The sequence below is a fragment of the Diuraphis noxia genome, unplaced genomic scaffold (genome assembly GCF_037042655.1).
Source record: "Diuraphis noxia isolate RWA-SAM2 unplaced genomic scaffold, SU_Dnox_SAM2 contig0001, whole genome shotgun sequence".
Classification (NCBI taxonomy): domain Eukaryota; kingdom Metazoa; phylum Arthropoda; class Insecta; order Hemiptera; family Aphididae; genus Diuraphis; species Diuraphis noxia.
The window spans coordinates 63,874,340-63,892,986 of record NW_028301711.1 but is presented as its reverse complement, the minus strand read 5'-3'; the positions used below and the strand labels follow the sequence as shown (position 1 = coordinate 63,892,986).

The following is an 18,647-nucleotide window of genomic DNA, read 5'->3' as shown; positions in this document are numbered from 1 at the left end:
TATCGGGAATTTATAATTTATTTCCGGTGTCCAGACTTTATTCAATATATCATAAATTTCATTTTGAGAAAGTATTTTGTTGCAGAATAAACTGATATCATAATTATTATGAGTTAAGGACGAAGACGAAGTTGCTAAATCATGCATAGATTTTTTTGCACTAATATCAGTAACATCATTAGGTGAAAATGGTCTTTTAGTTGATACATTTTCTAAATGGTTAACATTTGACGTTTGAATAGGTTTAAAAAAAAAAATTTTAATGGATGTTTGGTTTTTCGACGACATTTTATTGGAAAATAAGTTCGTACTCACTTATGATTTTTGTAAATCGGCTATTTCGTTATTACAGTGTGTCAGTGTTAGTGTCAATTGTCGGCGGTCAACTAATCGATACATTTTAATAGTAGGTATAAAATAACAAAACTAGTGTTATAATAATATTGTCCTCTATAATGGAAAAATACGCAGATAAGCTCACTATAGCAATACAAAAGAATATCGGGAATTAACGCTACGACGGGCGATTTTATCAAAACTATTAAAATAGAATTGTTGTAAAATATTATACTATATTATTATTATTATTATTTATTGTAGTAGAGTTTTAATAATCAACCTACTTATATTTGAAATATATATATTTATTATTATGTTATACGGTATACTCTGTGTATGCGTTACCTACCTATGTAATTATATAATTATATATGTATACATCAGTGTCTGGGGGGGGGGGGGGGTCCAGACCCCATGGACCCCCCCCCCCCCCCCCGTAAATCCGCCACTGATGCTAAACTAAATTTAAAAATGTTTAATATTAATATATTAATGAAAACAATACTAACAACATTTAGAATGGCATATTTCATAACAATGAACCACACTCCTTTTATAGACATCTCTTATAGCTTGTATCAAATTAATGAACTACATATTCTTTAATACAAACAAAACTTGTGCTAATATAATTGACCATATAATCTTAGAAATGAGAAAAAAGTTGTTTAGCCAAATCGTCGCAAACAAAATTGAACTGTATTATTGTGGGCGAGTCTACTAATTAAAGTCATACAAAAATGCTAATTAATTATCTGAAGGCTGTAATAGCTTTTGATGAAGAAGTTAAAAATTTTTTTTTACATCATAAATAATTTATCGAAATAAAGCTTTACTCATGATTATTTAAAACACAACTTCGCGGCATTTGTTGCGGCGGTACTTCAAATACGTTGGGAAGAATCGTAGGAGTTGCAGGTATTAATTTATAAAGATTGTAATATAATTGTATAATAGATTGTAATATTATTGTTTGACATTGTAGAAATCATAGATTTGAGTTCACGGTGTCTGAAACCCTAAAATAAGTACAAGGAATAAAACATTTTCAACCTTTTATTGAAAAACTGTATGTATAAATTATATTATGAGTCCCATGAAAATTATTAGTCAAATAAGTTTATGTGATTTATCACTAAAAGAAAAACTGTTGATAATTGGGAAAATAGGTATATAATTTAAGATCAGGTGAATTTCCTAAAGCTCACGAACGTTAAAAGTGGTTTGGTACTTACAATTATTTTGCAGTAGGTACACAAAAATTTTTTGAAATAAACAAATTAATGCCAAAGAGACTTAAGATAAAAGGCCAAGTACATAGGATTAAAAATAATTTTGGGTTCAGTTGAGGTTGTGCATAACTTTACTTTATTGGTACGTTACAATCTAGAAATAATAATAATATACTCAATTTTAATTAATGTTTCAACCAAGTATATAGGATTAATGCATGATGGCTTAACTTAATTAGTTGAATTATATTTTCGACTTAAAAATCGAAATTTATCTCTTTGGAATGCGAATACTTGTATTGAGCGTATAATTAGTGTGCTTAATTCAATGGCAATCAACCTGAACAAAGAATAACTTAGACAATAGATATGCATGTGCAAATATAATTTTAAAAGATGTTCTATCGACACATAATGCTAACATATTCCCCTCCTTCCCCCCACAAAGGGCAGTTAAGTGTAAACAAGAGCATTACATTCAAATGAGCAGCTAACTTAATCTGTAACAGTAATTAATTAGGTACCTATTATTCATGTTCTATGTATCTGAGCAAGTTATTTTTCAAAGTTAGGTTAAAAGATCTGTTGATGATACGAATAAACAAGTAAAATAGGTCACACAAACCGCTTGGAGCGTGGGGTTGACGGATTTAAATTTTGAAAACAAAATAATTAACAATTTTACTGATGTATGCGGCTGAATACTATTTCAGGCACAGGCACCGCGCTGTAGTTAAAAATTTACTACATAGCTATATTATGATATCACACAATATTTATATTCTATATTCTATAATTAGTTAACTACCATTGTATCTTTTCAACCAAAAACTATAATATTATTCAGTATTAAAAGCGTAATATTATATATATAAATATTTTTTTTTGAATTACGTGTATTATAATGTATAAAGTGAAGTATGTTTAAAAGTATTTGAGGGAATTATTTTAAATTTCTTGACAAAGTATAGAGATCTAATACATGATTGATGAATATATTTAAGATAATACTATACATGCATGGTACATTGTAGCGAGAAAATAGGATTTGCTAATAGGTTAGGTACAGGTCCAATTTATCTTTTTTCACAAATTTCTTTTCATACACAATTAAAATCACTTCAATCGTATCTCTTGTTAGTCTCAAAGTCTTGTTACACGTGCCCTATTAATAATGGTAGGTAGATAATGTACATATTTCACCATTATTTTTTTATTATTTATGAATGTAAATAAATCTTCAGTGTCTTATCACCTAGCGACGATTGTATTAACCTAACACACACATTTGTACGCAAACAATTATGATGGGTATTATATTTTAATACATTACAAACATACGTTCACATAAGCTACCAAACACAAAATTAACTTACACAGCCAGTTCAAGAACGCAAGTTAACACACGACTGACATCATGGGCCGGAAGATAATGGGTTGCGACCCCATCGCCAGATTCGAGATTCCTGGGAGTAATGACCCGATCGGCGCGGAATGCTGTAAGATTACTGAATATGCCGTGGATCATAATGTTCTGGATTGTATGGATGGCGCGAAACCCCTCAAGAGTGTCCGGATGATGGGCTGCTATTTAGAACCCCGTACAGACGATGGGCATATCATGGACAAGAAAATTCTCGATTACACCAATTCAGGAGCCAGAAGTCCGGGGCCGGCGGCTTACTGTGTGAAGACCACAATCGGACCACGAGCCACCGATCCGTCGATCGAAAAGAATCCCGCGTACTCAATGCCGGGAAAGAAATCCAAAAACGTAAGTGATATATATATATACTCCTTCCCATTTCAGCTAGATAAATGATAAAATAAATAATATAAAAATCTATACATGGCATAATAATATTAACTGGATGCTACATAGACAAATGAAACCCGTGTAATGTTTGGTAGAAAGCCCCACGCATAACATTATTAGCAAAAGTAGTTTTGAATGAGGTAAACCTAACGTTTCTTGGGATTTTTATAAAAACACCAGAATATATCTACGGTTTATTTAAGATAAAATTATATATATTAAAACGTTTTTAAAAAATCAATAATTTAATTCACTTGTTTTTGATTTATTTTTTGAAAATTTAAAAATAAAAAAATTTAATAAATTCAAAGAAAAAAAATGATTTGATCTAGTTAACAAAAAATAAAAACCACGATTATCAATAGAAATAACCAGATTTTTTAATTTTTTTTTTATTTATTATGATCATAAAATGTTTCAGCACAAATTATGGTATTACAAGTAATTAATTTTTAACAATGGATTAAATTATACTAGTACTAGATACATGCATTTTTTACATTGATACAGTTGAGTAAATTGTAGTTATATATGGTATGAGTGTGTATTCTTCTATGGGTCTTCTAATGATGACTCTTCGCTATCTATTAGGAGGATTTCCTAAGGGAGTCGAGATTGTAGACGTCTGTTTATTGTTTTTTTCCTAGGTTGTAGTGACGGGCTCAGTTGTGTATTTTTTGTTTTCAAACCCGTGTACTATTGTTTCCGAAATGCCTAGTATCTGGTGGCATGTAGAATGTTGTGTTTTGAAGCCAAACTGATGTTTGGGGATTATGACGTATAGTCAGGAGTTTATCCTTTTCAGTAGGATCCTTTCATATAGTTTGGATAGTGTTGGTAAGAGGCTGATAGGTCTGTAACTGTGAGAGTTGGCTGGATTACCAAATTTGTGGATGGGAACTATTATTGCGTGTTTCCATGTGGAGGGAAAAGTGGCTATACGTATGGTTGAGTTAAATTGAGAGGCTAAGTTTGATAACGCTTTGGGAGTTAGGTTTTTAAGGATTTTATTTGTTATTTGGTCATGACCGGGACTTTTCATGTTTGCTAATTTAGAAATAATTTATCTTATTTCACTAGGGGATTTTGGGGTGATGCTAATATTTTATTCGGCTCTATTTGTTGCTTTTTCTGAGATTTCGTTTTGTTGTGTGGTGTTACCTTCTGTGGTGAAGCATGATTCGAAGTAGTCGACAAACGGCTTCGGACTTTTCAGCATTAGTGTCATATTTGTCAATTTCGTTTTTTAGCGAAGGGATAGGAAAGCGTTGTTTAAGTATTCTTTTTGTTGCTAGTTAGAGAGTTGAGTCGTTAGGATTAACTTTTTCAAGATATGTGTGGTGAGAGTTATAGCATAAGTTATCTAGCTCCCATTTTACCCTCCTAGTTAACTGGTTTAGTTTCTTTTTAACTCCTTCATTTCTGGTTCTATGACATATCTTTATTGCTTTGTGTTTATCTTTTATAAGGGTTTGCGCATATGTTGGGAGGAAATTGTCATACTGTTACATTTTATTATTTTTAGTATTACAATTTTACGTGGTTTTTTAGGTTTTATCTATGTTTGTGTGATTAATATTTTTTATTGATTCGGTTATATGCTCGATGTTCTTAGTGATATAATTTATGTTTTGATACCATTTTTGATTTTTAAGGTTTTTGTCTAGGTTTTATCTGAAGGCTTTTCATATCATGGGGACATTAATTAGTTTTGGTGTTTTGTGGCTAGTTTTGGTTTGTTCGTTTAGAGTAGAAATGACTGGGACATGGTCCGAGTCTAGTTCATCTAGGACTTGGTGGTGCAAGTAAATAAGGAGATTCGAGATTATAGTTATATATAATATGTCTGGTTGTCTTCCGGGTCGTTAAAAGGTTGGTTTTGAGGGGGGTGAAATTATTATCCGTTGTTCCGATGAGATCTTGAGTAGTTTATTTCCATTTGGGTTTGTTTTCTGACAGCCCCAGGTTTGATGCTTAGAGTTGAGGTCCCCTAGAAGTATGGTTGGTTTTTCATCAAATAATTTGGATACGTCTTTGCTTTGGATTCTTTTATTAGGTGGATTGTATGCTGAGATATCTTTTATTTTGTGTCTATTTGTTGATAAAATTATGGCGATGGCTTTAGGTTAGGTTAGGTTAGGTTAGGTTAGGAAAATTATCTTGGGAATGGTTAATTGGTGGTGTTTGATGCTTTTCTTTATTATTATAGCTACTCCTCCTAAAAAATGAGTAGAGTCTTTGTCAGTTCTATAAATATTATAGCCGTGAATTTTTAATGAGTTCGTGTTTTTTAGGCGGGTTTCGTTGATGCAGGCTATATCTATTTTGTGGCCTGATAAAAATTCTATTACTGTAGATTTTGGCATTCCAGTTAACAAATTTGATTTCATGCATGTTAATTGTTGACATTATTATTTATTGCGTTTGTTTGGTTGCCTAATAGTTGGATTGTGATTGAGTTAAAGATGGAGGTTATGATAATTAGTATATTTTGGAGTATGTTTTCAATAAAATCTTGTATGGTTTTTTTTAGGTAATCATTGGATAACTCATCGTATGTTTATTTGCATGCGTATGGGTGGAGGTTGATTTTCCTTCATCAATATTTGCGTACGAGGTTTTGTTCAATGTTTCCGTGGGATGGTTGATTGTGTCGTTTTGTTTTATTACGTTTTTTAGTGGTTGGATTTCGGTTTGGGCGTACATTTGGGCGTTTGTGGATTTTTGGGTGTTTTTAGGTTTTTGTTCGCTTGCATAGTAGGTGGGAGATGCTATAAGCGCAGTCCACCAACCAAGGGTCCGTATACTTTGGCCAATTGACAAAATAAAATTGTATCAATTGTTACCCGGGTGCACTGTGAGGAAGTGTATACGGGACCCACCCCAGATTTTAATAGCTACAGTCCATTCAACGCAAACTCTGTTTTCTTGCTATAAATTACAATTTGGCATTGTCCTCTTAATAGGCTTTGGGTTTTAAATAGACAATTTCAATGAAATTTAGGGAATAATAAAATTAACCATCAATCGTATTAATTAACTTAATTTTCAATTATATTTCTGAAAAAATGTTGGGATTCGATTTTTTTGATTTTTAAATAATATATTTTTTCAAATATTAACATTTTAAAATTCTTAATTAAAATTGAAACATGTCACTTCAAAAAGTTTAGGAGCTTATGCTCAAAGAAGTAAAAACTCCAAAACGAATTTAAATATTTTTGATACATTTAGATTTAAGAATGCATGTTATAGTAGAAAATACAGACGGGATTAAATTCTGCCGTTTGTCGTTAATAATATGCGCCCATTGTTGGAAAAATATAATTAGTATATTTAACCTTTGATATTGCTTAATGTTGGAATATAGTTCATATAGCACTGTACAGCATATACTCTGTTCATCAACAAGACAATTTTGGTATCCATGATCACGAGACACTTTGTTCCACAATACTGCTGTGTGATACACGGATGCGTACGATGGTTTTGTTCCTTCATCAAACAGAGCATAATCAGAGCTATTATAAATTCCATTAATAGAAATTTTACCATCGTTTTAGTTTTCAAATTAGGTAACAATCTCTAAATTTTTGCATTTTTACTGCATATCCAGTTCGGCATCGGCGTTTATATTTCTCCCTTTACTCATATTATTGTTCTACAATTGGAAAAATAGGTATTTTATATTTTAGTTTTTGAGTAAGTTACAGGATACAGTAATGTTTTGAAATTTTTATATACTTCACGTGATAAAATATACAAATTATTATTTCATAGTTAATTTTACAAAGACAATATAACTACGATGTAGATTTTCACAAGATGTACTCCTGATAGTAGTGAAACGTTCAATAGTGTGGTCACTGGTTATACTCTGATACTCGTATCACGAAATTATTAATATCGGTGATAATAACTTATTGGCCAACGTATATCAAATCTCAACGGAAAAATACTTAAGATAAATTTGAATAATTTTAGGAAAAAAAGGAGGATATATTAAAACTAACTATTTTGGGTTTACTACTCAGGTGCGTGAGTTCGGTCCGGGACCGGCGTATAACACGGACGGACTGAGCCGTAGTGGTCGTTACAGAGTGCTAGGTGGCCCATTCGGGTTGCGGACGTTTACCTCCGGATTAGCCTGCACTCCCAGCCCCGCCGATTACTGTATCAAGTCGGGGCTTTCGAATGTCGGCCATCGGATAGGGCCAAAGCCTGGCGCACGGATGCTCGAGCGGTTCTGCGGCCCGGCGCCAAACGCATACTCGCCGTCGTGCAGGGACTGTGGGCTGAAAACAACGCTTGGACAGCGGTTCAAGCAGCCCAAGGTGTGTCCAACGCCTGGTCCTGGCCAGTACGAGATACCACCTCCCGATTTGTATCTGCCTGGTCGATTCATGACCGGAAAAACAATTGGAAAGAGGTTCGCCCATGGTTGCCCACCCGTGACGCCGGGCCCAGGTGCATATAACAGCAAAGAACCTAAATGCTGCACCAGATTCACGTTTGGCTTAAAAATACCGGACACGGTGCCCACGTTCAGCGTCACCGCCGACAACCAACACTTCAAGTGTTGAACGCCGTCTGAAGAGGACCGCTTATCGCCATGATTGATCAAAAACTGCTACAACACGATTTAAATTATATTTATATATAAAATACTAAAATATACACCGAAATTTGACACTATTCAATACTCTATTTTCTGATTATATTAAATAATAGAAAACATTTCCAGTGGTTTTCAAAAGCATCAGGAAAAACCCCAAAAAAGTGACGAAAAAACGGGATTTTTTACACATAATTAGTTTAAGACAAAATCGATATTAGGTATTCAAAATATTTTGACTTTTTAAAGCTATATTGTATGTATAGACAGTTGAAATTTTCGATTTTTCTGAGTTTTTTATTTTGAACTGCCTATAAAACTGCCTTTGTTAAATTTGAATTCAATGATGAATCATTAATACAAAAATCAAAAACACTTCTGATTAAAGACCTATCAGTGACAAATAATAATTACAAATATTTATATTTGATAATAAATAACTAACACATAATACCACTGTGAAAATAATTTATCCTGGTAATAGTGGTAATTGCACTGAAGGTGAATAACGGATCACTTTTTTTTTTCCAAGAATCAATTCATGCACAGTGTTGTGTTCAGTAGTACAATCTTTACAGAAAATGTATTTGAATAGATTAGTTATTCTAAATTTAACAGAGGAACTGCCTGTGTCTGCGCACATGATAGTATTATATAGTAGCATTTTAGTGTCGCCTCAGCAGTTAGCATATTATAGAGCTTTGCTGACCCGACTTATGTAAATAATTAATTGCTAAAATATATTCTCATCTAAATATGTAAATATATTAGACTACCTAACTCTTACCCAGCTTTGTTCATGCTAAAAAATTGTTTTTTTTTTCTAATAAATATATAATATAACAACATGTATATGCCATATACCTTAGAATTAAAATAGTAATACAGTATGTAATTGATTGTAATCATTTATATAAACAACAAAATATTATGGTACCTATAGTTATTAAGTAATTACGTTAGTAGCTTTCTCGATAAACATTGCTGTATTAATTTCAATAAAATAAAAATGTTGTTTCGTTCTTCCATATTATGATGTCTTTGTTATTTCAAACCACCAGACGCTTATACAACAATCATTAATCATCCATTAGATAATAGTGATTTATTAGTTAGCCAGATACTTCAAACTTTGGTAACAGTCATAATAGTTTATATACATTTTCGGAATTCTTATATTAAGTTTTGATTATATTATGATAGCTCTAATAATACCTAAAACACATACTGGTTTGAAAACCTAAAAAAAGATAATTCTAATCAACAATACCTATATAGAATAGTAACCAATTAATTTTATGAAAAATTAATACAAGTTGGTTATAAAAATTAATTAATATAGTCAATCGTTGTTAACTTTTATCGATGCAGTTATCATTTATAATGGGCCAAAAATATACCATTTATACAATCATAATTTCAAATTCCGGATTAAAATCATGAAAATTAACAATTTATCATATTTCTGGAGAATGAACTTTAAAATGGTGGTCGATAAGTGTGTTACATTCGGTGACGAGGACTGACCGAAGGACCACTTGGTATCGGTCGAGACCAAATTATTTTTTTACGGAATGCTATCTAACGCCTACAATTTATCGGATAGGCAACCTAACAAACATCACAGCCAATTATTTTATGTATAGAATGAGAAAAGTGAGTTAAGTTATTAAAAAAATATTGAGCGATAGGCCGATAGGTCACTGTTTCCTTCAACCCATTAGTAAATGACATACATATTTTTAATGGATGTTGGTTTAACCAAAATTAATAGGTTCAAAAACAACTGAATATTTTTAATAAAAGTTATTTAAATCGATTCCTAGTGACAGATATAACTCGTATGGGCGATAAAACAGTATATTCCGTAACGACCGTAACAGTTATTTTCTAGAAGGAAAGAACGTAAAACGACTGTGATATAACTTACACAACGCAGATTTTGATCAGAAACACTTTTTTATGCTAACTAAATAATGTGCAAATATTTTACCAGTACATAGTTACCTATACATACATAAATTAAATTTATCACATCTATTACAGTTTCTACTTTACAGCGGATCGATACCCACTTTTCCACACTTTTTACTTTTTATTTTAGGCTTTTTTTTTGTTATACAAATATCAATGTGATTAAAAATTGTTATTCTTTGTACTAAGTTTACTTCAACTGCTAATAAAAAAATCCATGACTGTTTATATTAAATATACTTTTAAATAGTTTTAGTAACAAATTATTACTTTTACTGTCAGATATTTGATTGGGAATTTATGCATGTAAGAACAAAACTGTATTTATAGGCTTATAGCCTATAATATACCTATAGTTATTTAATAATAAATAATATTATTGTGATTTATCGAACACGCGTAGGAACAATTGAACAGCCGAACACATGCCACTGTAGGCATTATATTATTATGTGGACCATAGACGAATATAATTGAAACCACTTCACTATAAATTATTTGATGATATTGTATTACCTATACCTATTAGACGAAATAGTTTATTTCTTATTGACTAGACTAATTCAATAGCACATAGAAACAACGACTAGAAATACCTCGACATTCATTAGTATACAGACGAAGATATTTCTATTGTTAAATTTCGTAACTCATAGAATAATTAGGTTCAAAAAAACAACGATATCGATTAAAAACCCACCAACCGGTCCGCGGTCGCTTAAAATATTCAGGAGATTAAAAAAAAAACCAAAATAATTGTATGATATTCAATTATTGGAATAATCCACCCGTATAAGCATTTGTAAAAAAACGAAATAAATAACTCACATTCTCATTGTCAAGTTAATTTTGTTTATTACCTGCCGTTATTTTTGTTTCATTATACCGAATAGTATTCAAAAAAACGTTAACTTGATTTTAATTTTTTTAAATGTATTTAATTAAACAGTGATAGGTATGACTAACCTATTTCAAGTTCAATAATAATAAATAAATAAAATATTTTAATAAGGAACAAAATATAAAGGGACTAAACTAAATGATTAACATAATATGAAGATTGCAAATAATATTATATAATTATTATAATTTGTACAACATTGAAACTTTACACGATAAAGAAATTTTCTTCTCTCAAACTAATAAATAAAGTAATTAGGCATAGTTTATCATTATAATAATTTAGTTAAATTTTAGTTTTAGATTAAGTAAACATTAAAAACATATTTTTATCCACGCCAGTGGCAGCGTGAATTATTTTATTTCATGAGGCAAAAGTACCTAATAAATCCATATCTCGATAATGTAACGAAGATTACCTAATATTTACCCTAGTATGTGTGTGGTATGTGATTACTGATTATGTGACTATGTGAGTGTAAATTATAAACTAGCCCTATAGGTCCTGGAGTCATCGGGATACCCACCCTCACTTTTGTATGAGGCAGCCGCCTCATAAAATAGCTATTCGCGCCGCCACTGATCCACGCGTTTTCAAATAAATTAGTATGATTAAAAATGTGAACCAAATCATATAACAATATTAAAATAACTATTTAAATATTGACCAACTTTGACAATCGTAATATCCGTTTAAAAAGATTACTTTTATTTTACATTTTTCATATTATATATTTTTTATAGATAATTCCATATTTTATAAAGTAATTTTAAATTTAATCAATGTATTTTTTTTCGCCTTCAATGTATTTTACTTAAATAGAAATGTACAATATTATGTGCTTGATAGTCTACATGCATTTTATAGCATGGATGAAACTAAGATAACTACATTTGAAACCTTTCTATAAAGTAGCATAGAATTTAAAAATTCTATACATTCTAAGCACTGTTATTGCTGATTTAAGTAAATATAATGATCATAAAAAAAAACCGAAATAAAACTATGTACAATCGGGCATGTTTAATAATTCCTAGATTCAACGAAACCCGTTTATAATATTATACAGTTAGAGTAGATTTTGTTAAGCTACCTACTAATTAGTTATTAGGAACAGCGTAACTTTGAAGTTCAGTGACTAGTTGGGACTTTAAGATAGTACTTTTAAAGAATTAAGCAAATAAAATTTATGAATTTAAATGTTAGGCTCTTTTAAAAAAAAAAAACTTATTTTATAAACGTACTTCTGCTGTACGACTAGTACGTATAAATCTAATTTAAATATTTTTAGCAATGTACACGTCGTTTTGGTTTAAAATATTTTCTTTTGTTTTTTGACCGATAAAATAACTTTTAAAGTTTAATAATAACTGTTCATATATAATTCATAAAACATAGCACTGATCACAAATAATACATTGTACATTATAATTTACACTTAATAGAACAACCTAACACTCATAGGTTATAAATTATGAATATGGTTTTGTTCGGAATAAAATAAACTTCGGAAACACTTTGCCTTATTTAATTTTTCACTGTATATAAAAAAAGAACTTAATCTATAACGTGGTTTTTTGATAACAAAAAGACAATCCAAAATTTCCAAAAATCATAAATTGTTGGTGCTGAGTACTTTTAAAATACTATAAATTAGTATTTAAATACAATTTTAATTATTTTCAAAACGTCATTAGTTGCCTATACATAACCCCTTAAATATCGTATGTATGACGTATTTTTAATAATTTTCGTAATAGGTATAAGATCTGAAATATATGTCAAAATTATTTTTAGTTATACAATTTCAGTAGTCATAAATACATTAGTTAATGATGTATATTTTTTATTTACTATATTACCTATACTATTTAGCGACATTTATCAATCTGCAGAAAGGTCGCCAAGAGATCATCTAAGTGACCAACGGTTTACTTATCGTAGTCACCAACACAAAAAATAATCTATTACACTTAGCTATTGATTTTATTTAAGAGGAACTAATTATACTACTTTTAATCTCATAGACACATTTCATGATCTAAGTGTAAAGCTTTGGCTACACAGTACTGGTTAAATGACTTTGTTGGCCCAGACATTTAAATTTTTATTCGCCTTCTCCCCAACACACTAGAAACAGCAGCTTGCTTCCTAATCTATAAGGTTTCGCCAACAGTTCACACTTGTATGGCCTCCTCAAAAAAATAAAAAATAAAATAAAATAAGAATTGTAAGCCCTGCTTATATTTTAATGTAAATTGCATTAGAGTAGGAAAACTAAAAGAAATAATGTACACACAAAATGTTTGTACGTATATTATGCAATGTATGAAATATTCAACTAAGATAAAGACAAATCTTGAATCGCTACAACATTCTATCTCATTCAGAACAATGGTACTCGTTCCTTTATGACTAGAGGTCGGATTTATATTCTCTTAAAATCCTTAAAATATGATGTTTTTATGTCGCATAAATTAGGCAATATATTCTCTTAATATTCTTTTAAAATACAAGATATATGATGTTTTATGTCTTTAAATATTCAAAATATTCTTTTAATAGGTATTAAAAAAAATTCAGTTTAAATTTATTTTAGCTAACGAAATAACCTACGTGGTATCGCAATCGATAAGGAATACCTGGAAATTAATTTTTATTAAAATCCAGAAATTAATTATTTATAAACAGAATTATTTAGTGAACATTATACTTATCAAAGTGTTGATATACGTGAAATATATTCATTATATGCCGATATTACGAAAATATTCTCAAATATTCTCTAACGTGTTAAATATTTTCCAACCCATATCCAATACCTATGTTTTTTTATGCAGAATAATTTTTTTCCTATGAATTCTGTGTTTCATGAATCGTAACGATTTCTCACTCCCACTTAACTGCATAGACTAGAAACAAATATGTAAAATCATAAAAATCCGACCGCTTTTATGACCTTTATACCTTTATGAGTATGAAACTTTTGGTATTGTACAGACATAATTATTTTTCGATAAATGTGTTTGTACGTAATTAAATATTTTATATATTTGGTTCAGTTGATACTTTGAGTTTGATATGCCTGCCTTACCGAGCAGAAAAACTGTTGTCAGTTGTTCAAAACTACACTATCGTCGTCAGAGAGTCGCTATCAGACAAGAGAGTCGACGATCAGAATATTTATGAATTTTTATCATTATTACAATATCACCCCAAGATGAATGAGAAACATTGTCCACATCATCGTTATCACAATCAGTATAGAGCCGCCATCACGAAAATCTCACTGTCCCTATAGTTATTATCATTATGAGCCGCTGTTTTCCATCAAAAACAGTGAGTACATTTAGCAAAAATCATTAAATGTGAGTTATATCGTGAAAATGAATGTTTCCTTAAAATGAAAAATACTTTTTTCCGTTGATTTTAATATAAAATGTTATCGTGATTCGTTTTTGCAGGTACCGAGTGAGAGATTATTCTATTAATATTATGAGTAATTTTTTTGTAAAGTAATCAATTTTCGGGGAGATGGTAAACTGCGGCAAAATTAAACTTTTTCTAAAAGTCGATATGTAAACTGCGGCAAAAAAAAAATTAAGATTATACAATCTGCTGCAAAGCCGATAAGATACATTATACAAACTGTGGCAATTTATTTTATATACCTTCTATGTATATACCTATGAATATACCTATGTATATAACTACCATAACGTATATAGTTTAATTTGTCTTGCGTACAAATTGGTAAGGTAAATCCAAATGTATTTTTAAGATTTAACGAAACATATCGGTAATATCGGTTCCTTTACATTTGATAATCCTAGTGGTTTAGATTTATATACGATATTTTAAATATTTTTCAAAAATATTAATAATATTTTTCAATTTTTTTTTTGATTATACTATCATTAAGATCTCTTAAAATAATTTTTAATAATAATAATAATAATAATATTTTTCAATTTTAAAAATTGGTTTTTCTTTATTTTTACGCCTAATACTCTAATATAGTCTCTAGATAAATAGATGTCATAAACTCATAACTCATATTATACACGATATGTATATAATTTAGTACATATAGAAGGTATATAAAATTAACTGCCGCAGTTTGTATAATCTTAATTTTTTTTTGCCACAGTTTACATACAGCCAATTTTCGATCGGTACACTTAAACGAACAAAGATGATGGTATTTCTCAGAATAATTATTTGGTATTTTATCAAGGGTTACCTGTATGTAACCTATTTTTTTCTTAAAATCATGCTTTACGGGAAAATCTATTACCCCTCTTGCAGTGATTCGATTTCAATTCGATTTTTTTTTTGTTGTTGTTGGATAGAGAAACACTATTCTTACGGGCTACATTGGACATGGATTTTCAAAATTCTATAGTTTAGATCAATAATAAGTAATCTATGATTTTTATTTTTATTATTATGTCTGTTTTAACTTTTAATTGACGAGCTTCCTGTGAAAAATTATCCTATTACTAACGAAAACAAAAATCAAATCACACTCCTCTACGAAGTGTGAGAGATTTTCCTGTAAAGCGTATTGTTTTGAGTAAAAATTTAAGCTTTTCATTTTTAGTCGGCGGTGCCGTTTACATGTTTTAGCGTGCGAGTATCGTGGCACCTTAAAAAAGGTATACATGAATTACGTCCCACACTATATTGGTTAGGTAGTAGAATTTTTATTTCGTTTTCAGGGGCTCTCCAAGGTATATTAATTATAAGGGAGCCTGGCTTCTGATATGATGTTTCAATAGTAATATAAATTACGATAATGGATGAATTTTATTACCAATTCCTGATTGATAAGCAATAATAAGCAAGTTCGTTCTTGTCATTGTGAATAATAAAATACGACTTCTATTTTAATAACAAGGTTAGATTTTTTTAAAACTTATCTAATAAATATAAACCTAATTTTGGATAAAAATTTTGATTAACAACATTATTAATTATTATTATTATTTATTTATTTATTAAATTACAGACTCTATTGATTTTGATTAGATCTAAATGATTTAACATTAATTTTCTTTTTTATTACCAAGGTGGATATATATATATATATATATATATATATATGTTTATTAAATTCTATAAACGATTTTTTGATTGACTTATAATTATATTTATGATTGCTATTTATTTATTTATTATATTATGGGCTACCTATATAGATTTTGATTAGTTCAAAGTGATTTAACGTTTATTTACTTTGTTATTACATTTGATAAACAATTTTTTAAATGACTTGTGATTATATTTATAATTATTATTCATTTATTTTTGTTAGTTGTTTAAGAACTCCTGATTAAAATACATGAATTGCGTCCCCGAAAATACAGGACAATCTACCTTTTTTATGGTACGCAACTAAAAGGGACTCCGCGAGTATAGCCCTATAAAGTATAGAGTATAAATTTCATATTGACCCTTAATAAAGATATATTAGCAGGGCTCTAAATGTGTAAATGTTGACAAGATTTTTATTTAGTTAAAAATGTATAAAATATTCAATTTTTATAGGTAAATGTATACAACAAAGGATTCACATGAATATTTAATACTGTTACAAAAATCTTGAAATTTTAAACATAGTTTTTTTAAACAGATATTTTAAGAAATTAAGATATTTAAACGAAAAATAACGATTTTAGTTATTTTGTTATAATTTAAAAATATTATTTGTGGGTCTCAAATGTTAAAGTAGGTATAATACTAAAGTATATAATTTAAATTATATTATTATTATTTATACACTCAATGATATATTCAAATGCAATTTTTCGACATAAAATAATTTAACCCTCTATATATAATTATGCCCATTTATGCCTAATAGTAAAATAAATTACTTTAATCACAATAAATTATGCTTAGTAATTATATTATGAGCTGATAAACCGTCTTCGCTCAGAATCGTTTTTCGCATACAGTTATTTTGTATCAATCAATTAAAATTTAACACATCCATGTCCGACATTTCAGTGACTTCTCTAGACACCTACTGATACAGCAGAACGTATACATTTTTCCTAATTGTTTGTTCTATAATCTCGTTATATAGGTACTCTAATGTATTTCGAATACAAATAAATATTCCTTTTTTAATAATTCAGTTGACACAACAAAGAATTACCTAAATTGCTGGTGTGCAATAAGAATGAATAGTAATATATATTTTAACAATATCCTTTGGTAGTTATTATTTAAGAAAACTTCATATTATAATATTATATAACTGAGTTGAGACTTAAGTTACCTAATTGTTTTCTCCTCATTAACATGAAACTTTTGGAATTCAATACAATGTTAATTCTTACCTAATGACCTAACTAACGTTGATTTAACTAGTGATGGGAATTATTCGAATAGGTCTATCGTAAATAATTCGAATATTCGAACATTCGAATATTAGTATTCGATGCTACAATAAAATACGTAACGAAAATTATTCGTTTAAGTTTTAGCAAAAAACAGAACGTTTAATAATAATATTATATGGTGCATAAAGGCCTGCGAGAAGTGGATACGAAGCCAGCGATAATTACTATTTGACAGGGCAATTTATTAAAATACAAAAATAAAAATTGTGCAAAATACTGGAATATCATAATTAAATTATTAATAATAATGTAAAAAAATAATAAATAAACAAATGGTACCTAACTAAGAACAGGTACCTGCAAGATAAGAACTATTTTCGTATTTAGGTCGATGAATTCATCAGTTCTATTAACGGTCAGTGCTTTTCCAACAGTTAAAATGACACCTCCTAAACTTTTCTCTCCACTAACAGATCGTATCAAATTCCATAACCAAGTAGAACAAGAGATAAATCTTAATTTCAAATGAAAAACATATGACTGTATTGACAATGCAGTGGATAAATTCACTCATCCGAACAGCGGCCTGGGAGTCACAGTCAAGTTCAAATAGTTCTTGGACTCCCGAAAACCCTTTTCTCCCACGATACATAATACGCTCGCTAATAGCTGAAAAAAGGAAAGCCTGAGCACGGTATTAAACCTCTCTCCTACCTTCTCATAAAATACTATACAATAAACTGGCCAACTCGCTTAAAAAATACCGTTCAAAATATAAATCAGTTATTCTAGAACAAAAATTAGCAAATATATCCTCCTCAGACGGCAGCCTGTGGAAAGAAACAAATAAACTTCTACGGTATAAGGCTAGCTTACCACCTTTAACAAAAAATGATACTACTATTGCTATAACTGATGAAGACAAAACTGAAGTTTTCCGTCAACACCTATCTGAAATATTTAAACCACACCCTGATATCTTTAACTCAATTCTCAGCGCAGAAATAACTCAGTATCTTGACTTTCCCATGCCTCTTTATATTCCCGAAAAAAGGGCTAATGTTCCACCTTTTGTGTCCAATTATACTTTACATAAAGACCTCACAATGAAAACTGTGACAGAAGAAGCTGTAGATTTCTACAAACGCTTTCATAATCGCCTACAAACCCACCAAAATCCATTGATAAAGAGCCTCTACACTCAAACCATACCGGGAAACCCTAGGCGTCGTCTAATAAGGAACTGGTGCCGTGACTTGTTATAAATATATATATAAAAAAAAGAAGTTCTAGACTCTAGACAGCGTTAATTCCCAGCTAAGTGTCACCGATTTCTTATATTCAAGATATTCATGTTACTATTATAATTATCATATATACTTATTGTGCTAGTTGTGTATTTCAAATTGTAAAATAAAAA

The 18,647-nt window shown here is 29.8% G+C and overlaps 1 protein-coding gene across 1 annotated transcript; it reads left to right on the top strand.

Moving 5' to 3' along the window:
* The first annotated feature begins 2,988 nt into the window (after positions 1-2,988).
* On the top strand, positions 2,989-7,970 carry LOC149061257 (protein CIMAP1D-like). The gene is made up of 2 exons (XM_089219628.1): positions 2,989-3,345; positions 7,422-7,970. Exons 1-2 carry the CDS (start codon positions 2,989-2,991, stop codon positions 7,968-7,970), a joined length of 906 nt encoding a protein of 301 aa, XP_089075754.1.
* Positions 7,971-18,647: the final 10,677 nt, after the last annotated feature.